The 20,506-nt window shown below is 54.6% G+C and overlaps 7 protein-coding genes across 7 annotated transcripts; 5 read left to right on the top strand and 2 right to left on the bottom strand.

The window, feature by feature from the left end:
• The first annotated feature begins 16 nt into the window (after positions 1–16).
• On the top strand, positions 17–3,056 carry F5144DRAFT_556480 (uncharacterized protein). Its single transcript, XM_066787973.1, has 3 exons — positions 17–327; positions 432–1,262; positions 1,319–3,056. The coding sequence occupies exons 1-3, from the start codon at positions 101–103 to the stop codon at positions 2,673–2,675; spliced, it is 2,415 nt and encodes an 804-aa protein (XP_066648838.1). The 5' UTR covers positions 17–100; the 3' UTR covers positions 2,676–3,056.
• Positions 3,057–3,124: 68 nt separating this feature from the next.
• Positions 3,125–5,455, bottom strand: F5144DRAFT_637503 (major facilitator superfamily domain-containing protein; the record flags this gene model as incomplete). The annotated part of the gene is made up of 11 exons (XM_066792662.1): positions 5,033–5,455; positions 4,895–4,963; positions 4,733–4,835; positions 4,610–4,651; positions 4,484–4,532; positions 4,284–4,416; positions 4,176–4,227; positions 3,909–4,109; positions 3,606–3,857; positions 3,455–3,542; positions 3,125–3,396 (listed from the first exon to the last, which is right to left on the bottom strand). Exons 1-11 carry the CDS (start codon positions 5,143–5,145, stop codon positions 3,125–3,127), a joined length of 1,374 nt encoding a protein of 457 aa, XP_066648837.1. The 5' UTR covers positions 5,146–5,455.
• Positions 5,456–7,260: 1,805 nt separating this feature from the next.
• Positions 7,261–9,507, top strand: F5144DRAFT_588997 (uncharacterized protein; the record flags this gene model as incomplete). The annotated part of the gene is made up of 5 exons (XM_066789993.1): positions 7,261–7,284; positions 7,959–8,148; positions 8,278–8,708; positions 8,821–9,276; positions 9,322–9,507. The coding sequence occupies 5 exons, from the start codon at positions 7,261–7,263 to the stop codon at positions 9,505–9,507; spliced, it is 1,287 nt and encodes a 428-aa protein (XP_066648836.1).
• On the bottom strand, positions 9,197–10,951 carry F5144DRAFT_556471 (uncharacterized protein). The gene is made up of 2 exons (XM_066787972.1): positions 10,687–10,951; positions 9,197–10,618 (listed from the first exon to the last, which is right to left on the bottom strand). Exons 1-2 carry the CDS (start codon positions 10,720–10,722, stop codon positions 9,623–9,625), a joined length of 1,032 nt encoding a protein of 343 aa, XP_066648835.1. The 5' UTR covers positions 10,723–10,951; the 3' UTR covers positions 9,197–9,622.
• Positions 10,952–11,202: 251 nt separating this feature from the next.
• Positions 11,203–15,220, top strand: F5144DRAFT_617386 (uncharacterized protein; the record flags this gene model as incomplete). The annotated part of the gene is made up of 4 exons (XM_066791878.1): positions 11,203–11,392; positions 11,429–12,093; positions 12,161–12,581; positions 12,618–15,220. 4 exons carry the CDS (start codon positions 11,203–11,205, stop codon positions 15,218–15,220), a joined length of 3,879 nt encoding a protein of 1,292 aa, XP_066648834.1.
• A 1,441-nt stretch (positions 15,221–16,661) lies between these two features.
• Positions 16,662–18,342, top strand: F5144DRAFT_637493 (kinase-like domain-containing protein; the record flags this gene model as incomplete). The annotated part of the gene is made up of 8 exons (XM_066792661.1): positions 16,662–16,799; positions 16,851–16,897; positions 16,969–16,993; positions 17,032–17,299; positions 17,355–17,558; positions 17,636–17,754; positions 17,823–17,988; positions 18,044–18,342. 8 exons carry the CDS (start codon positions 16,662–16,664, stop codon positions 18,217–18,219), a joined length of 1,143 nt encoding a protein of 380 aa, XP_066648833.1. The 3' UTR covers positions 18,220–18,342.
• A 434-nt stretch (positions 18,343–18,776) lies between these two features.
• Positions 18,777–20,466, top strand: F5144DRAFT_478693 (glycosyl hydrolase family 26-domain-containing protein; the record flags this gene model as incomplete). The annotated part of the gene is made up of 4 exons (XM_066785115.1): positions 18,777–18,951; positions 19,014–19,272; positions 19,343–20,087; positions 20,155–20,466. The coding sequence occupies 4 exons, from the start codon at positions 18,777–18,779 to the stop codon at positions 20,464–20,466; spliced, it is 1,491 nt and encodes a 496-aa protein (XP_066648832.1).
• Positions 20,467–20,506: the final 40 nt, after the last annotated feature.

Genomic DNA, 20,506 nt, shown 5'->3' with positions numbered 1-20,506 from the left:
GTGCTCGACCAACGCGTTGCGTTAAAACAGACATCGAACATCCCCTAGCCTCCACGGATCCTCCGCGGTTTGGCAATCGAGCCCACTCCGCCTTAGGAGCATGGAATCATCCACAATGAAACGGAGAGCAGTTGATCCGGCCGAGGAATCCATGTCGCCAGTGTCACGGCATGCTCCGTATGGACGCCGGCAACCACAGACTTCGTGCGACTCGTGCCGGAAGCGGAAGCTCAAGTGTGATCGTGGGCAGCCATGCTCGAGTTGTGTGACACGAGGGTTGCCCTGCCATGGGCAGCCGAGTGCCAAAAGGTTAGCAATGGATCAAAGGTTAGTGAACTCCCTACTGTCCGAGTGTTATGCTGCTCATACATGTAACAACACAAATATGGATATGCTATTTACGTACATGGGCTAATTAGTTATGTTTCAAGCCCGGATCCATCATCAAATGACAGCGTTCTTCAGAGGCTTCGAGCCCTCGAGGAAGCCGTTTTTAACAACCACAAGGACAGGCAAGTTCACCAGGAACAGAGCTCACAACCCAGCGTCGCCAACACGCCTCCGTCTTCCTCGATGGAGACTGACCATGACAACCAACCGGCCCGGGTCGCAGCGATAATCCCGCTTGGCCGTTTGGGCAGTCTCAAGTTTGGCGTCTTGTCCCCGCCGCCCGGTAGCTCGATGTTTTTTTCCGAGCGCCCACTGGTGGAACAAGGTTCCGTTTGGATGGTGCCCCAAGAACAGACCATGGCACTGTTACAAGACTACCTCGATCATGTCTATCCCCTTATCCCTATCATCCACGGCCCGACAAGCCGAGATCTCATAAGGAAGTTTTACGATGGGATGTCCTGCGGAGCAGTTACACCACAGGTCGCGGCTCTCATACTGGGGATGAGTGCTATCAGCGCCTACTTTTGGCAGCCTGACACTGGGCATCACGCTGGCTTCGCGTCTTCCAAAGAAGCCTCCGAGGCATCGCATATCTGGCGGGACTGGGCAGCCGACATCTTGGCTAACACGCCCAAGGCGCCAGGCGGCTGCACGTTGGAGGAGGTGCAGGCTTGGACCCTGCTCTCCTTCATGGTTCAGAACGTCGAGGGATGTTCCTATCACTTCAGATTCCTACACCAGTCCTCGATAGCCGCCGCCCGCGAGCTGCTAATTCACGTCGTCGACAGCCCGAGGGCAGACCCCAACCAAGACCGTGTGACGCGCGAACTCAAGCGGAGGATCTGGTGGTATATCGCTGGAACAGATTGGTACGCAAGAACCATCCAAGTCAAGCTCGTATGGAATCGCCAACTGACCAACCCAGGCTCCTTGGGTTTATGGGAGGCCCAACCGAAGGCACATATTCTGTTCAGCCAAAGCACATGGCCGTCAGGTATCCGAGGAACATGAACGACAACGACATGGGGATGTTCGACGACTCCACCAACGCGCCCGTCAACATGTCCACCCAGATGTCATACTTCATCCAGAGGATCCGCATCGGGGAGATCATCCGGGAAGTGCTAGACACCAGCCACCCAGGGGGCCCCGACGTCGACATCACCGACTACGACAAGGTCCGCCAGCTCGACCACCTCTTTGAGCAAGCCTTCATGGACCTGCCACCCTTCTTCCAAAGCCAGCGCCCGCTCCCACCCAAGAAGCTCGACACCCTCGAACTACAGCGCGTGATCCTCCAGCTCGGCCTGCTCGCCCGCCGCGCCCGCTTACACCGGCCCTTCCTCCTGCAGCAGGGCCGCCACGAGCCCCGCCACCAACGATCTCGCGAGATCTGCCTCAAGTCCACGCGGGCCGTCGTCAGCCTCTCCATCAGCATCCTCCAGTACTCCCTCAACATGGAGCAAGCCGGCGCGGCCGCCGCCCCCGCCGCCGAGCGGATACGCCCCAGCAAGAAGGGCCTCTCCACGCACCGCCTCGGGCACGTCATAAACCATCTCTCGACGGCCTGCACCGTGCTCGCCCTGCACGCCGGCGCGAACCCGAGCCCTTCCAACAAAGACAACGCCGCCACCGACCCCAATCGCACAGCAACAGCAACAACAACAACCCCAGCCAAAGACGCACCATCAGACAACGGCAACACCAACCCCAACAACGACCCATCCTCCGAACGCGCCGCCATCTCAGACGAGCTATCCCAAGCCTGCCGCGTGCTAGGCGCCCTGGGTGCCGAATCCCCCGTGGCAGCCGACCTGCTGCGGAACCTGGTTGGGCTGCTGGCGCGGTATCGGGTGCAGGGGCCGGGTGTGGATGGCGATGGGGATGGAGGTGGAAGTGGGAGTGGAAGCGGGGATGGGGCGGACATGCAGATGCAACAGCAGCAGGGGGGCCAGATGCAGATGGGGGGGTTGCAGCAGCAGCAGCAGCAGGGGCTGGGTGGTGGTGGTGGTGATGTTGGTGGTGAGGAGCTACACTGGAGGGCGATGCCGGGGCAGATGGGGGAGGCGCCGACGGCACGGTTTGTACCTGTTGCGGATGCGGCGGCGGTGGCGGGCGGGGATGTGGTGTCGTCAATGGTGGGTGGCGATGCCGAGGGTGTGATGGTGGGGGGTGAAGGGGCGTTGAGTTTGGATGGGTTGTGGGACGGCTTTGTGATGGGATCGAGCGAGGATTATAATCAGCTTTTCACGGATTTGGATTATTACTGTGGGATTGCATAGGTAGTTGCTTGGGAAAGGAGGCCGTCCTTGGGGTTTGGCTTGGTGGCGCTGGGGGACTAAAACCGGCGGGGAGGATGGAAGAACTCAACTCTACATTTTTTATGGTGGGGGATATCAAGGAACGCTTCACGATGCCAATTAGGTTTCGGGTAGGGGGTAGGGTAACGGCTCTTTGGTTTGGGATACAGCCCCTCTGGCTGAGATTCGGGTCTCCCGTCCGCTGGACACTCCAGTCTCTTTGTTTTTACTTTTCTCATGGGTCAAAACAAACCCAAGATATCCCAATCCGTCTCTTCACAGACTCTGCCAAACAAACATCAGCCATGACCGAGGATAGATAGCCCAGCAAAGAGCAAAGCTGTATGGATAATAATAAGTGTGTTTTATACGTATGCCCCATGTGTTATGTGAATTTTGGTCGCTACTTAGTCCCCCCTAAATCTATCTAATCAATAGTGATACTTGTCCTCGCCCACTCGCCTCTGGACGCGGTTCAACACCCAGTACTGGACATTGGCGGCGATGGACATGACCACCCCAAGTGAGACCAACACCAGAATGACGGTCCATCCCGTCGTGTACAGCGGCGCATCCGTCGCCTGGAAGAGCTGGCTCCCGATGATGCCTGATAGATTCGCGCTCATGATGAAAAGAGCCATAGTGATGGATCGTTCGCCAGCAGTTTTGGCGTTGAGGGCCAGCCAGGACCCGTGCACGGCGTCTATGGTGATGTTAATCTCGAGGTTGAGTGAAAAGAGCCTAAGAGGGGAGGAGCTTACGGAACGTGGCTTGGAAGGCGATGCCAGCAGTAAGCACACCGAACCGGAGGTTGCCGTTGGTGGAATCGACAAGAAGGCGGTTCCCGAGCTGTGTGCACTGTCAGCGTTGCAGGCCCTCAACTACCTAGAATAACTTGGGGCATAAACGTACTGTCAGCCCCCAAAGAATAAAGATACCCAAAAATACCATAGGACCCCTACGTCCGGTCTTGTCGGCAATAAAGCCCCACAAGAGGTTTCCAATGATCAAACACCAAGCCCCAATAGACACCATGGCGTTTGACTTGAGCCGATCGAACCCAAAAGAGACGACGAGCGATGGGGCGTAGGAGCCCATAGTGGTTGCGGGTGCCAAGCACGTAAGTGTGAGTAGGATGTGAGGGAGGAGTCGCCAGTTGGTGAACTGTCTGATGTTAGCTCCGTGGTCTGTTGGACGATAAAGGGGGAAACCCACAGTAGACTTTGCCTCGGCCCAGCTGACGTTCCGACGAGGCTGGAACTTGGTTGGGTCGTCACGGAGGACTCGCTGTTGTAGGATCTGCGCCTCCCGCTCGCTGAAGTATCGGAATCCGAGGAGGGAAACGGGAGTGCCGGAAGACCGTGGGAAGAGCATGATAAACAGGATGCCGACAAGGATTGTGAAGAGGCCCTCGATCTTCAATTATGTTGGGTTAAAACACGCGCATTCCTACAACATGGGACTGAGAGGGCGAGAACTCACCAGGAACAGCCACTGCCATCCGGCAAGGCCACCTATCCCTCTCATGTGTAGACTAGATTGGTTGTGAGCAGGCTCGTTCCGTTGGTTGTATCAATCATAAAGACTCACATCCCGTAAGCAATGAGACCGGAGCATGCGCCAGCCAGCATGTTGCCAATGAAATAGGCCGAGAATCGCGTAGATGTCTCATCGCGTTTATACCACCGGGTAATTGTAAACAGTCCCGCCGGGATGAAGCCAGCTTCACAGAGGCTTTGTTAAAGTTAGTACTCTGCTCTACTCGAGAAGAGTTTATGCAAGAATCATACCCAAGTAGTAGGCGAGTTGCAAGATACGGCCCCAGCCCCTTTTGGAATGCTTGGAAGGCAGCCACAAGACCCCTATCATATGTGAGCTCGCAACCTTAAGTAGCGAGAAACGCCACTAAAACTCACCAAGCAACGATCTGGCCCCCGATCCATGCCGCTGGTCCAACCCTGTAAAGAATAAGGTTGCTTGGAATCTGATGATGGTGAGTCTCCATTCCCGCTTTTGCTAGACCCATCCAAAGGACTCACTTCAAGCAGGACAATGCCGGCAGACAGCAACTGTTGGCCGACATTGAACTGAAATTGTGTGATACCAACATCTCGAAGGAAGAAATCCGTCAACGCATTTCCGCTATTACCCAAGAAAATCTCGTTAGGACGTAAGGAGGAGGTGATGGGATGTGTACGTACATGTTGCCTCTATCAAGCTGCAGAGCAAAAAAGCCGAGGATGAGCAACGGCATGACAAGGAAGTCAACTCTGATCCATATGTTAGCAATTCCTTTTCTTGGCCCTGAGCTTGAACGTTGCATATCCGGCAGATCATACCTCCGAACTAATGCCTTTTCCTCCTCTTCCGTCCACGTTATTTCCTGGCCTTCATCATCACTCCTGCTGAGCTGGCTTTCGGAGAACTCGGAGATCTTTTTTTCGTCTGCCATATTTTCTGGCCTAGCAATCTTTGGGGGAACTCTGTGTGTTGCAATCCACCATAAAGCGTAACAAGAGCGGAAGGGGAGCGAGAGATGATGGCATAAATATGAAGGGCGCCATCCTTCCTTGTGGTAGCAGCCCTATCCATCTTGCTCCTTGTCCCTAGCTCCAACACCACAGCATTCCTTGGTAGGAATGGATCCAACGGTGCCAGGCGAGGTCGTGGGGGCCACCAACTAGCCCCTGGGCATGTGGCATCATGGTATCTCGAACCAATGACGGCAAGGGGAGCCGAGTGCGGTTATGCCGGATTCAAAGAACTACTCCGTTCTCGGGATCATGAACGGAGTTAACACCGGGGTAGCACTTCGCTAGTGCGTATTGATGTCATCGGCGTGGGCCGGCACGCCATCGGACCCGCGGGGCCGGGTATGAGAGTATAAAATCCGGCCAACCACGGCTGGCCTCCCCCTTTGATGCAATTCGTGCAATGATTGCGACATGCTCGGAGCACGCTTGGTTTCGACAACCAAGAATGGACATGCTCAATATCAATACTGCTCATGCGCGAGGAGTGACTGCTGTGGTTGGTCAACGTAACCGATTCCGAACTCCATGTTCTAGAACGAGGGTTGTGGATATTATCGTCAGGAACACGGGAATGTGGGGGTTCTGGTAGTTACCGTAAAATGCGAAGAGCTGATAATTGAACTCGCCTTTTCGTTCGTGTGCTAAGAACTGGGGGGCCCGACATTTCATCCAATGCTCCCAGTCTAGTATGCCCCCATGCCCCAAGACATGGCGTGCTCATATTGACCTGTGCCGGGCCTTGCTTCCAACAGCCTTGACACAACGCCGGCTTCAAATAATTATTTACCATCTAGAAATACAATAAAACTTTTGTACATGTTCGGAATCCAAAGCACATTACTAATTAAGAGTCGAGAACATTTGGCAATGGCAGCCCCTGTGTACTCATCTTTCAAGTTTGACATTCAATAGGCCTTGCTGACAGCGGTGGGCTTGTTGTAAGAAAGTCGTTGCCATAGATGAAGACTCGATATTATAAGCATATGGAGAGAAGGTGAGAATGTGGAAGATTTGGGGGAGCTGGCGAGTTAACGCGTGTTCGACGTTGAACTGGGGGTGACTTTCGTCTTGAGCAATTTGAAGAAATGGTGGCAATGAAACTAAAATACCCAAAGACAATCTATTTAGGAGATGTATATTCACTTACCCATGATGCAATGATCATAAGAGGGCTCAGGGGATGATCAACAGCCAGCCATGTGGTATTCGGGATTCGATTCAAGTTTCGGTTTCAATGCATGTAGGTACCTACCTACCTGCCTGTAGTTATTGGTTCCTGAGACACTAGTTGAGTAAAACGCTAAGACTAACAGCATCCCATAATTAAACAGGCCGAACCATATTAGGGTTAATTTGAGGATCAAGGTCGATCATATTTCAGTTCATAACTACGAGTCCAATGAGTACAGGTAAGTGATAATCATGTTGCGAAACATGGTCGGCTGAGGGAGCAATTGAAACAAAGATGTTTCTTCAATATATCAGTCTTGAGATCGTATGAAGAGCGGAGTCTACAGTCTAGCCGTCGCCATTGACGAGCCTTCTTCCATGGTACTCCCAGATCTTGGGATCTCCACAAGCACACCCACCACCACCGCCACTCCGACCGGGCAACCTTCCCGACACCGCGCCTCACTTTTAGAGCCGTCCCAACTTTGAAGAGACGGGAAATCCGGCATCGGTCAGTGCGGTGCGATCATTTTCCAGTCCGTCCTTCGAAGGCGAGCTTGAGATTTACTGGTAGAGTCTTGCCAGCCGTGTGTACAGCCGGTTACACGAGACCTCAGCTCTCAGTGCCCAAGGGATTTGGGTACTTGGGTAGTTGCACCTTGGTGGTGTTGGAGGGAGCCACCAATGACAGCAGGACTTCTCTGGACCGCGGCTTCCTGTCCCACGTGGTATGATAGCAGCGAGTCGCCCCCCGACCGTCACCGGACCGGGAACAGGGCACCCCAGTTCCGGCTGCTAACAAGAGAAACGATGATGCCTAGAAAGCCACAATCAGTTCAGGTGTGGGGTTTTGGTTGGTGGCGATGGGCGGCCAGTCATGTAACGCTGTCGCTGACTTGTGGACATCTCGGAGCTGGCGCCGGCTGGGTGATGATGCAAAAGTCAACCAATCCTCATATGGAACCTAGCCGTTGAACTTGGGATGAATTTCAAGCTCCGCGATCCATGATGTCGTACATTGCCTTCGGGATCGGAAGATGCAGTGGCAAACCTAGGTGACTAGCCGAATAAAAACACTTCCATGCAAGGACCGCGTGAAAGCCTCCGCCTTCAGCAGGCATCCGAGCTTGTAGACTGATCAGCCTCCAAATCCAACGGAGCTTTCGAAGGTTGCGAAGCACGAGGCTTCTCGCTTATCTTTTTTTAGCTATCCCCGGTACCGGGATTTCCGTCGGGGCTGGCCCCTTATATCGCACGACCTCCTCCGCCGCCTCGCTCCCCACAGCGCTTCCATCACCAGGCTAACTCTCCCTCATCCGCTCCTTGGTCGCGACCTTGGCCGTGACCTTGGCCGACCGAAGGGCGTCACAGAGCTGGTGGCAACCGTCGACCTCTGTGACTTCGGCGACACCCGAATCCGATCCGTATATCATGGTGTCGTCTTCCTGCTAATAGCTCCCGCTGTGGGCACGCCACTCCCTCCGTTTCGTTCTCCGACACTTCCGCCCACGACGAGCCCCTCGGCCTCATAATGTCGACATCACCCTTACAGCCGCTACAGCTCTCCTATTATGCGGACCGTTCTTGGGTCCCTATCACCGTCGTTACAACAACTCTCACCATCGCTACGATCTGCGTTTGCCTACGCATCTATGCCCGCGCGTTTATCATCCGGCGGTTTGGTGTGGATGACTGGGCTGCCGTCATTGCCATAGTCCTCATCATCGGTAGCGGGGTCATGGTAGCTTTGAGTGCGTAACACTTCGTTTGCTTGGGTTTCGACAGCTTTTAGCTGACACACTTCAAGATACCCTCCATGGCCAGGGTCGGCACATAAGCGTGGTTCCCCACGATCGGGTATGGAGATACTTTCGAGTGAGGCCGAGCCATTTATGCCCGGGAAAATAACCCTATACTAACCGTGGGACAGGCATTCTACGTATCCATCGTACTGTACAACGCCTCCTTAACAGCCACGAAGCTCACGTTCCTACTCCAATACCACCGCATCTTCGGGGACGGGTCGCTGAGGACGAGCATCGCCATCATAATAGGGCTGGTCGTAATCGCCATGTGGTCGATATCCCAGCTGCTGGTGGTCATCTTCACCTGCACACCCGTCCCCAAGTTCTGGCACCACGAAATACCGGGGACATGCATACCCAGCCTTCCTTTTTGGTATATCAACGCGGCCGGGAACATCGTCACCGACATCATCATCTTCGTCCTCCCACTCCCGGCGCTGTGCCGACTGAATCTCCGCCGGGGCCAAAAGTTCGCCTTACTCGGCGTCTTCTCCCTCGGTTTCTTCGTAAGCCCGCCCCCTAAACCCCTTAACCCCTGAACCCCTGAACCCCCACCCCAAACAACCATCCCCCCCAACCAAACCCAGCACTAACCCCCCTCCCCCCCCAACAAAACAGACCTGCGCCATCTCCGTAATCCGCATCCAATACCTCAAGCTCAGCGCCGACGTCACCTGGGACAACGTGGGCGCCTCGTGCTGGTCCATCGGCGAGGTCTGCTCGGGCATCACCTGTGCCTGCCTGCCCACGCTGCGCCCCTGCTTCACGCGCTGCCTGCCCGCCCTGCGCACGCAGCGCGGCGGTGGTGGTGAGAGCGGTGAGCGTGGGAGTAGTGGTGGTGGTAGTGGTGGTGGTGGGCAGAATAAGTTTGGCTATCGGCAGCCTTTGGCGGCCGGGGTGGGTGATGGTGGTGGGGGTGGGATTGGTGGTCGTGCGAGGGGGAGTGGTGGTGGGGATTTGGAGAGTGCGAGTGCGAGGGGGATTCTCATGGGGACGGATGATTTGGAGTTGCAGGCGAGTGAGGAGAGGTCGGATGACCGCTCTGGCAAGGGGATGCGCGTGACGGTGGACCGGGTTGACTCTGCTGAGGATTCTGGGACGGGGTATTATCATGGACAGTGGCCGTGGGAGAGGACAGCCGGCAGGTCCAGGCTGTCCGGGCTTTCTGGGATAGGGCTTCCGCTTGAGCCATCGGTGCATACTGAAGTCGGCGCTGGGGTTTCGAGGCCAGAGGACGCGGGGCCGTTGACGGATAAGGGTATAAAAGTTAAGAAGGATACCATTTTGAGTCCGGGTTCAGGTTGATGGAAGAGCCATTGTACTGCCGTTCATTGCTTTCGATGCCTTTTTGCGTAGAATTAAATTGGGCTGGTAACTGGAAGTGCTCTGTCCACTAATTACTAGATTCTATCTTATTACATTAAGCGCCGCGTTCGGCACGGCGGACCGCGGTTCGCCTTCTCCCTGCTCCGAGAAGGGAGGGCAGGTCCTTGGCAACATGGAACAGGGCATATAGAATCACCAGGGCAAAGGCGCCAATGGGTGCCAGGATGGCAAAAACTGTGAAGCCATATGACGCCTGCTGGAAGGTTGCGCTGTCGCGGAGCTGCTCCGTAGCGAGGCCGACTTGCATCGCCGTCAGCACCACGGCGATGAAGACGGTGGTGGTGGCCATCCAGGCGAGGTTGTCGCGGAAAAGGCTGCCGTAGTTGTGGTGACCGCGGAAGTACGGGTTGAAGAGAGGGAAGCTGGTAAAACGGCTTATGGTGTTGATACGGGAGAGGCGTATCTCGGCGCGCCGGAAGCGTGGGTGAAGCTCACCAGGGTCGTGCTCCTGGATTCTGAGGAGCTCCCTAGCTAGGCTCTTCCACTCCGCCCATTCGATCGGCTGATCATTGCTCTTGCGAGGCAAGATACGCTTTTCGTTGGCGATGTGGAAGTCGATCTCGGACGATATGAGACAGGCGTACGTGTAGAGGAAGCCGAGGGCGACTTTCCGCGGAATCCCTCGGCACGCATTCGGCGGCGGATCCCCACACATACAACCATCCGGACACAGTAGGTTGGCCTGGCAAAAGGCCGGTATCAAAAGGAAGCGAGGGATGGGTTTGACGAACAGTTTGCCCTCGTTGGCCCAGAGGAGGTGCATGTCCATCCGATCCAATACCACGATCTCACGGCCCATGGCGAGGTGGGAGTGCAGCGGCGTGGCAGGACGCTCTGCACCGGCGAACCATAGGTGTTTCAGCAAAGCAACTAGCCCCCCGAGGGAAAGTTTCCTTGTTAAAAAGGTCGGCGTATCATCCGCCGGGTCACCGACGGCGTGCTTCCCGGCCGTCTCGCGATAGTGATAGGTCGCGGGCAAGGCATCCGCGGCGCGTGTCCCACTCTCAATCCCGGACAGCTCAGTTACAACCTGTAGATACTATCGTCAGGGCTATGGATGGTTGAATGTGAATAGTTGATCCCTAACATTGAACGTACCGGCCAGCGCGGGGACATGGAATCTGGCAGAGCCATTGGTGTTGTTGGTCTGAACGCTGTTAGCCTGTGCAAGCCACATTAGGTAGGTACCTCTTAGCTAGCTATAAAATCGGAGGAATAACTCAAGCCTGTGGGCTGTGGCTATGACATACCTCCGGGCATTTAAACCCCTTATCGAAATCTCGGGATACAGGTTTCTCGCCCGTGGAATGAACGCGCCTTGATGTTTGCTGTTTGGTTGTGTGGCTTGGAATCTGCACTTGCGACTGGACAGACGGTATTAGCATCCGATCGGGCCGCCTGGTCGGCGTGATTGGACACATCAGTGCCTGCGGCTAAGCGAGAGGTTGAGGCTGAGAACCGGGACTCGGAACAATTAGGTTGGGCATCATCCACACATCCACAGCAGGTACGGACTACAGAGGAAGAGTTGTCCCAACTTCCCGCCAACGTCACGGCTCATGTTCGCCAGAACCTACCATCCATCGCCCAAGCCCCGCTCCCGATATCCCAGCCATGAGCTTCGAGGACGACAGGAAGAGCATCCTTGTTGTTGCGTCAACGGCTGCCTTGTGTGTCTTGGCCGGCACGATCGCTACCTGGCTCTGGTTCTCTCATGTCCCGGCGCTCCCCAAATCCGCACCGCCGCCTCCCGCCGAGTCCGCCTCGAAACATGAATACGGACAAACGGGGGGCGTCCGACTCGGTCAGGTCAACACCGACAAGAACGAATCCGACACAGACATCGACATCATTGCCATCCATGGCCTCGACACGAGGTCGCCCGACACATGGACATGGCGGGGAAAAAGCCCCAGTGATAACGTCAACTGGCTGGCCCATCCGGAAATGCTCCCAAGCAAGGTGGGGGCGGCTCGCATCTTCACATGCGACTGGCCCGCCGACTTGCTCCAACCGTCAAACTTGGCCCAGAAGAGGATTGAGGAATATGCTTTGCTTCTCCTCGAGGCCATCTATCGAGAGCTCTGTATCACAGACACCGCCACACCCCGGCCTGTTTTCTTCATCGCCTCGTGTCTCGGGGGCATTGTCTTGGCCAAGGCTCTCGTGGACGCCGGCGAGAAGTATCTCGCTCTTAGAAGAGCGACCTGTGGCATTGTTTTCCTTGCCACACCGTTCCGAGGGACTTCGTTCCGAGACGTGGCCGCGTTGGCTGAGCCTGGCCTGAAAGTGTGGGCTTCGCTGCGAGGCCGACAAGCCAGCGAGCTGCTCGACGAACTGAAAGGGTCGACCTTTGATCTCGAGACACTCGTACGGGAGTTTACACAACTGTGCCAGGACAAAAATCACCCCTGTTTGGTGTTTACCTTTTATGAAAAAGGAAAGACGAGCTTGCCGCTCAAAGTACTTCCCTGGGTGCCGGGTTTCTTCCGCCAAGAAAAACAGGTTAGGACTTGACCATCTTACAATACCTCTACGATGCATTTGCTGTGCTATTCCTAACGCTCGGTAGTTGGTCGATGAAACCTCGGCAACTCTGGATATCGTCTTGAAACCACTATCCCTCGACCGGCCCCACGTTCTGACCAACAAGTTCGGTGGTCCTGAATGTTCAGATTACAAGAAAGTGGCTGGAAAGATCCAGCAGTTCCTCGGAGAGATCCGCAAAGGAACCCCCCTCATGCAGGCAGACGCCTGGATACGCGACAAGCATTACACTGCGGCCAGGCTGGAGATTGAGACGCTTTCGGGTGATGTTTTGCCCATGGACCGATGCTACATCAACCTTGCCATCATAGAGCAGCCGAGGTCCAAAGGGGATTCCAAGACCGAGTCTTCCCCGTTTTCACTCTCGGCTCGGTTGAATGTCGAGGAACCAGACAAGGACATACAGGTTGAGTTGGCGACACTCTTCGGCCCCCGCAAACGAGACGGTGTTGAGACGAAGCCAAGACGGATCTTGATTCGAGGACGCGCCGGAGTGGGAAAGACTACCTCGTGCAAGAAGATCGTCCACGAGTTTACCCACGGTACGTGGAGTCAATGGAATGAGTTGTTCGACCGCATCCTTTGGGTGCCTTTACGGAACCTGAAGCTGGAGGAAAGGCGCCAGGCAGGATATAACTTTGTCGATCTTTTCAGTCATGAATACTTCTCTTCCTCCCCCAGACGGGATCTCGCCAGCACATTGGCGGATACTCTGGAGGGCCCCAAGAATAAGAGGAATCTATTTCTCCTCGACGGCCTAGACGAAGTGTCTCAGGACCTCGGCAACGAAAGCAGCATGTTCCGCCTCCTTAAGGACCTGTTGAACCAACCGAACGTCATCATCACGTCGCGACCATCAGGAAAACTGCCACTTGGCCTAGATGCTATCGATGTCGAACTGGAGACGATTGGGTTTTACCCGGACCAGGTCGACAAGTATTTGGAACGGGTTCTTCCCAACCAAGTCACTGAAATACAATCGTTTCTCCGAGACCGCCCGCTTCTTCAAGATCTCGTACGTATCCCAATCCAGTTGGATGCATTCGGGTTTACCTGGAACGAGACCTTTTCCACCCCAACAGAGCTTAGCACCATGACTGCTGTCTACCAAGCGATCGAGGACGGCTTGTGGAAGAAGGATGTCTTGCGGTTGGAGAAAAGACACCAGGGGGAGCCCTTGACCGGCGGCATGATCCAGGATTCCGATGCCCCCGAGATCAAGGGCTTCGTCAAGGACGAGATATGCTTTCTGGAAGGCTTTGCCTTCACTGGCCTGCACAACGATATCATTGACTTGGAATCGAAACATCAGAGGGCTATATCTGCTCGTTTCAGTCCCGTCATCGCCTTACCCGCCAAGACGCTCCCGCGCCTTTCTTTTCTCCGAACATCAGACACCTCACCAACAAAAGGCAAACCATCTTACCACTTCTTACACTTGACCTACCAAGAATACTTTGCTGCACGATATTTTGTGCGGCAGTGGCGGGCTGGGGAATCACTGAAATGCCTAGCACTCAGCAACGAAAAGCTTGAAGAAATGGGAACCAGCAACTTCCTTCGGAAGCACAAATACACTGCCCGCTACGGCATTTTTTGGCGCTTCGTCGCCGGCTTGCTCGACGCCGAGGGAAAGGGAGAGGAATTCTTCAAGGCAATCGAGGAACAACCGCGCGATCTGCTGGGCCCTGTGCACCAACGACTGGTCATGCATTGTTTGAGCGAAACATCACCCGGGATGCCGCTCCGGAGTAGACTGGAAGAGGGACTGAAAGTATGGCTACTCTTCGAATGCAAAAATTCCATAAATGAGGCACAACTAGCAAGGCAAGTCGAATTTCCGGGCCGAGTTTTGTCCGAAGTCTTGCAAGAAGAGTCTGATTCAGAACTGGAGATAAGGACGAAGATAAAAATCCTTATGTCGGTAGCAAGACGGCCAACACTCCCGTCAAGCATCGTCGACATGATCATTCACTGGTTAAAGAATGGTGAATCTAAAGTTCCGAGGACTGAAATCTTGGACGTTCTCAGCAACTATAAAAGAGAGTTGCCCGCCCATCTCCTCAACGCTGTGGTCGAGCTTATCCTATACAAAAAGAACAACATGGAGGTTAGAAGGTGCGCCTTGGGGGTCTTGGAGGCACAGCCAAGCATATCGGACGAGCACTTCAGGGTTATACTTGAACTGGCGTTTTGTAAAGACGGGGATCAGGACATCAGAAACGACGCCTTGGGAGTCCTGCAAGTACAACCCTACATAGCCGACAAGCACCTCCCAGCTGTGCTTGAACTGGCACTCTGTAAAGACGAGGATCAGGGCGTCAGAAACAACGCCTTGTGGGTCTTGCAAGTACAACCCAGCATATCCGACGAGCACCTCACAGCTGTGCTTGAACTGGGGCTCTGTAGAAACGAGTATCGTGACGTTAGAAAGCGCGCCTTGCGGGTCTTGCCAGCACAACCCAACATATCCGACGAGCATCTCACGGCTGTACTTAAACTGGCGCTCTGTAAAGAGGAGGATCAGGGCGTTAGAAACGATGCCTTGTGGGTCTTGCAAGTACAACCCAGCATATCCGACGAGCACCTCACAGCTCTGCTTGAACTGGTACTCTGTAAAGATGAGGATCAAGTTGTTAGAAACGATGCCTTGTGGGTCTTGCAAGTACAACCCAGCCTATCCGACGAGCACCTCACGGTTGTACTGGAACTGGTACTCTGCGAAGACGAGGGCGTGGAAATCAGAGATGCCGCCTTAAAGCTCTTGAAAACACAGCCCAGCATATCGGACAAGCACCTCAGGGTTGTACTGAAACTAGTACTCTGCGGGCGCGGGGACTGGAACATCAGAGATACCGCATTAGAGGTGTTGAAATCACAGCCCAACATATTGGGCAAGTACCTCAAGGTGGACGTAGTAACGCTCCTTGAAGACGAAGATGGGAGCGTCGGAAATACCTTCCGATTGGCGTTGAAAAGGCAGTCTATATTTGATGAGCCCCTCTTGGCTGTAACGCCACCGCGGTTCTGGAATGGCGAGGACCGGTTCGTCAGCATCATCGCGCTGGAGATTCTGCGAGCATAGCGTAGTCTCTTGGATGGGCACCTCCCCGTTGTGGTAGCACTACTCAAAGACGAAAGTTCGATGATCAGAGAGAGAGCCTTGGAGACCTTGCGAGCACAGCCTAGCCTCTCGGATGAACACCTCACGGCTGTGGTAACACTACTCAAAGACAAAGAGATGTTGGTCACAGTTAAGGCCTTGGAGGTCTTGCGAGCACAGCCTAGTCTCTCGGACGAGCACCTCACGGCTGTGGTAGCACTACTCAAAAACAAAGAGATGTTGGTCAGAGACAGAGCCTTTGAGACCTTGCGAGCACAGCCTAATCTCTCGGACGAGCGCCTCATCGCCTTGTCACTGTTACTCAGTTCTGAGAACAAACATGAAGTCCGCTGGGTAGAGGTTGTATTGAGAAGATACAAGGAGTTCTACTCGGCCCTTTTTAATGGGTTATTTGCAGAGCCACTGCTCAGAATCTTATTCTGGCGTAGCTTCGAGGAGGAATGGACTTGGTCTGTGGAGGATGGTGTGTCCTATCTGAACACGCCGGACGAGATCATCACTACTAGCATTGATGATATGGAGGGGTTTATGGACCTGGTGAGGAAATCACGGCCACCGGGGTTTCCATCAATGGTGGAGATGGAGCTTACATGATGGGTGTTGGTTGTTGACTGGCTGCCATTTCATGATCCCAAGATGAGGGAGATTCATTGAAGTCACAGAAGCGAGTCCCAGTACGAAAGACGATAGCCTCCACAGTAACATCCCTACTGGTTGCCCCCTGCATTTTCCCTACTACGGTAGATTCTATTATCAGATCACATTAAGCGCCCAGTACGGCAGTGATGGGAGGAAGAGGACTATTTGATTCGGAGGGAGCGCATTACGGAAACTGTGGACGAAGTTGAAACACACTTGAAATGGAAGCGAGCTAGGGGTGCTGTTAACCAACTTGTAAAGCCGGTTCACATCGAACTAAACAAACCGCATATCATCTAGACTGAGCAATCGTACACCACCAACCTCCCCTTTCAGGTCATTTCCCCGTTTTCACGTCCCGGGGACCTCGAACATGATGAGTAGTGACATGTTGGTAATTGACATCGGTGAATTCTACCGTTATGTGCTCCTTTTTATGCCCATCTCCACCATGGAATGGGGACCTGGAATCTGTCAGCCAAGCACGGTGGTAAACCGGTATGGGAGTTGGTTGTTTTGTAACATACATGTACACGATCTCGGCATGGCCAACACCGCGCTGTTCAAGGCCTCGAGAATCGTAATGTCCTTGGACCAACCGCTCAGCTCAGATAATGTGTAGGTCATCACGTGAACTTTCTGAATTTGTGGCGGTAATCTGCGTTCCAACATCCCGCTTCCCAGGCCGATTTCTTAACCCTTGAACCAACACATTAACACATCACCGCCGGCCCTCTTTCGACCGGTAGCGACTGGCGGTAAAATGGTGCTATCAAGCATTTTGAGCCCCGGTGTAGGTCGCCTGAAGTCGATCCTCGGCCGCGCTCCCCAACAATTACAAACATTTCGCCCAATTTCCGAGGAGAGCGTCGGCCGATACTGCGACGGAGGTTATCATCCTGTTCGGATCGGAGATTTGTTCAGCCATTGAAATTATCGAAGCGTGAGAAAGCTGGGTTTTGGCGTTTACTCAACCGTTTGGCTTGCTTGCAACACGCAGTAAGGCCATTTCACCCGCCCCATGAAATAATGTAGGTGAGCGGTGTAATTCTAACACCAGGTACATATAGGACGAAGGGGCATGTTGCACTCAAAGTCCTCACCGCCGACTCTTATGGGCGCCAGCACGACAGTTTGAACTGGATATCCTGGGGTATATCAAGTCCCAGACACCCTCACCCCACCTGGGGTCAGGCCACATTCTCGGCCTCTTGGACAAATTCGTGCATCACGGTCCCCATCACTTGTGCCTCGTCTTCAAGGCGATGGGCCCTGATATGTCGAAGTATAGACGGTTGTTCCCCAAGCAGAGGATTCCGGTATCTTTGATGAAACAAATATCAAGGCAGCTACTTCTTGCCCTCTCCTACCTCCACGACTCTTGCCATGTCATACACACAGGTAAAAGATACTCAAAACCCTGCTCTTTTAAATAGGCTGACTTTTCAAACGTTAGATATCAAGCCACAGAATATGCTAGTGGAAACGCCGGCGATCAACACCATGTTCGAGCAAGCGCCATCCGAGGTATTTCTGCCCGAAGACACGCCCCAAGGCCCACCGGGTGATTTCTACATGGAATCAAGCCAAATATCCTCAGCCGAAGAAGACCTTACACGGCCAACCGATCTGTCTGTCAGACTCGCCGACTTTGGAACCTGTGAGGGCCTCACCCGACCGCCAACGCGAAGAAGACTCCTCACGCGACAATGCTGACAACTAACTACCTTCGCACAGCAAGCTGGTTTGACCGGCACCTAACCGAGTGGATTCAACCGCAGATGCTCCGGGCGCCAGAGGTGATTCTCGGCGCGGACTGGGACTACAAAGTTGACATTTGGAACTTGGGCTTGGTTGTGAGTTTCGACCCTCTCTTTGTTGGCAACCAATCATGGATCTAACATCCTTTTTTGCGTACATGTAGCTATGGGAGCTTACTGAAGGGCAACTTCTCTTTGACGGGAGTTGGACCCCGGCGGCGCCCTATGGCGGCGAAGCTCACTTGGCGCAAATGACGGCGATTCTAGGCGAAATGCCCCCCTCTCTTCTTGCGCGGTCCATGAGACGGGACCAGTATTTTGGCTCTAAAGGTATGGCCCCATTCACTTGAGTCCTTTGGTCTGGCTGACACCGGAAATGACACAGGCAACCTCTTGAAGTCGTCTTTTCCGCCATGCACCCTGGAGCAGTTCAGCAAGATGTCCAATCTTTCGGAAGCTGAAAGGAAGGCGTACTTGGATTTTATCAAATCCATGATCAACCTGGATCCGGAGCAGCGGCCTAATGCGAGCGAGTTGCTGGCGTCTCCGTGGCTGAGGTAAAGATGATGCCATGTAGGGGGAAGTGTACGAAGTACCCTGAGCACTTGGAATTGCCAAGTCTAAAAGAAGCAGCAAAACCCGGACTTCTAGTGCCAAGGCGGACTCGCCAACCACCGAGGCTCTTTCCGATAACCCTTTCAGGCTCTCCCCCGTAGCTGTGAGCACTCCGGAAGGAGACCAGGAAAGCTGTCCCAATTCGTGCCCCATTCCGTTGATTATTCCGGCCAAGGCCGTGCGATTGGATCATGGAGAAATTCTCCACGAATGCACCATTGTGTTTTGTAGACATCTGCGGCACCATGACCCAGACAAGGAGACGCGGAGCTCCATGCTCCGACATTAACCCAAAGGCCCCACCCCCAAGAACACGAAGGGTTGTTTGCCTTACCAACATTGTTGACGTATGTACGTCCAGGTAGTTATAGGAAGGTTGGACATTGATATGGCGGATTAGTTAGCGAGCGTCTATACTAATACTAATACTGCCCTGGTCCCCCCTTCTCGTGAACCTAGGTACCTAGGTAGTTCGTACCGGTAACGCTGGATCGACGTCCACAATGGCCAGGGCTCTCAAATACTTGCTCTACGGAGTCGCTGCTTTTGTCGCGGGCACGAGGGCGGCTCCCGTGTGCTCTGCTCCCGGCGGCGGCGGAGCGAGCCCTCGGGTATTCGAGGCCGAAGATGCCACCCTTGGCGGGACAACCGTCGGCACAGCCCAGGCCGGGTTTACTGGTAAGCTTAGCATTCATCCAAGTAGCCCCGTGTAGTGATGTTCAATCTAACCACACGCTTAGGCACGGGCTATGTGACTGGCTTCGAGGACGCCACCGACAAGGTGACCTTCACCATCGACAGCGGGACCACCCAGCTGTACGACCTCAGCATCCGCGCGGCCGCCATCTACGGCGAGAAGCGAACCACGGTAATTCTCAACGGCGGCGCGAGCAGCGAGGTGCTATTCCCGGCGGCAGACACCTGGGCCGACATCGCCGGCGGGCAGCTTCTTCTGAATGCAGGCGACAACACAGTCGAAATCGTCAGCAACTGGGGATGGTACGTCCCACAGCCTCCTCACCTCAGGAAACAACACCCCCCAACCAAACTAACAAAACAAAACCCCCAGGTACCTGATCGACTCCATCACGCTCACCCCCTCCACCCCGCGCCCCGCGCACGACATCAACCCCTCGCCCATCAACCCCTCCGCCAACGCCGACGCCGTCGCCCTCTACAGCTACCTGCGCTCCATCTACGGCAAGCAGATCCTCTCCGGCCAGCAAGAGCTCTCCTACGCGGACTGGATCGCCGAGCAGACGGGCAAGACCCCCGCGCTGGTGTCGGTCGACCTGATGGACTACTCGCCGTCGCGCGTCGAGCGCGGCACCTTGGGCACGGCCGTGGAGGAGGCGATCACCCACCATGAAAGGGGCGGGATTGTGTCGGTGTTGTGGCATTGGAATGCGCCGACGGGGCTGTATGATACCGAGGAGCAGAAGTGGTGGAGTGGGTTTTATACGGCGGCGACGGACTTTGATGTCGAGGCGGCGTTGGCGTCGACGACGAATGCGAATTATACGCTGTTGATTCGCGATATTGATGCGATTGCGGTGGAGCTGAAGAGGTTGCAGGCGGCGGGGGTGCCGGTGCTGTTTAGGCCGCTGCATGAGGCTGAGGGGGGTTGGTTCTGGTGGGGGGCCAAGGGGCCCGAGCCGGCGAAGAAGTTGTGGGGGATTTTGTATGAGCGGTTGACGGTTCATCATGAGATCAATAACTTGATCTGGGTGTGGAACTCGCTGGCAGAGTCGTGGTATCCCGGTGATGATACCGTGGATATCCTGTCGGCGGATGTGTATGCCCAGGGCAATGGGGTGAGTGAACGTCCTAGTCAGGGGTTGATGGTGTTGAGGGGAAGTTGAAAGCTAACCGCATTCGCAGCCCATGTCGACGCAGTACAACCAACTTATCGAGCTTGGAAAGGACAAGAAGATGATTGCCGCGTCAGAGGTCGGCGCAGCACCCCTCCCCGACCAGCTGCAGGCTTACGAGGCACACTGGTCGTGGTTCGCTGTGTGGGGTGACACCTTCATCAACAATGCCGACTGGAACTCCCCGGAGAACTTGAAGACGGTAAGATATCTTCCGGCCCAGAGTATCATTCCCGTGGGGAGTTTGGACGCTAACAGGTGGCAGATCTACACTAGCGACTATGTCCTCACCCTGGACGAGATCCAGGGCTGGAGGGGCTAAAGTGGTTGACATGCTCGGTTAGAGATTTCCCATGCCGTCG

This window comes from Chaetomium tenue (assembly GCF_020726465.1).
Source record: "Chaetomium tenue strain MPI-SDFR-AT-0079 chromosome Unknown F5144scaffold_1, whole genome shotgun sequence".
Lineage (NCBI taxonomy): Eukaryota > Fungi > Ascomycota > Sordariomycetes > Sordariales > Chaetomiaceae > Chaetomium > Chaetomium tenue.
Note: the sequence above shows the minus strand (reverse complement) of the source record. Positions and strands in the feature narration are given on the sequence as shown.

Excerpts from the sequence above, each read along its gene's own strand:
- F5144DRAFT_556480 (XM_066787973.1), top strand. The coding sequence starts at position 101 with ATGGAATCATCCACAATGAAACGGAGAGCAGTTGATCCGGCCGAGGAA. Across the intron at positions 328-431 it reads AGGTTAGCAATGGATCAAAG|CCCGGATCCATCATCAAATG; the intron begins GTTAGTGAACTC and ends TTATGTTTCAAG. Across the intron at positions 1,263-1,318 it reads TATATCGCTGGAACAGATTG|GCTCCTTGGGTTTATGGGAG; the intron begins GTACGCAAGAAC and ends TGACCAACCCAG.
- F5144DRAFT_556471 (XM_066787972.1), bottom strand. The coding sequence starts at position 10,722 with ATGGCTCTGCCAGATTCCATGTCCCCGCGCTGGCCG. Across the intron at positions 10,619-10,686 it reads CCATGTCCCCGCGCTGGCCG|GTTGTAACTGAGCTGTCCGG; the intron begins GTACGTTCAATG and ends TAGTATCTACAG.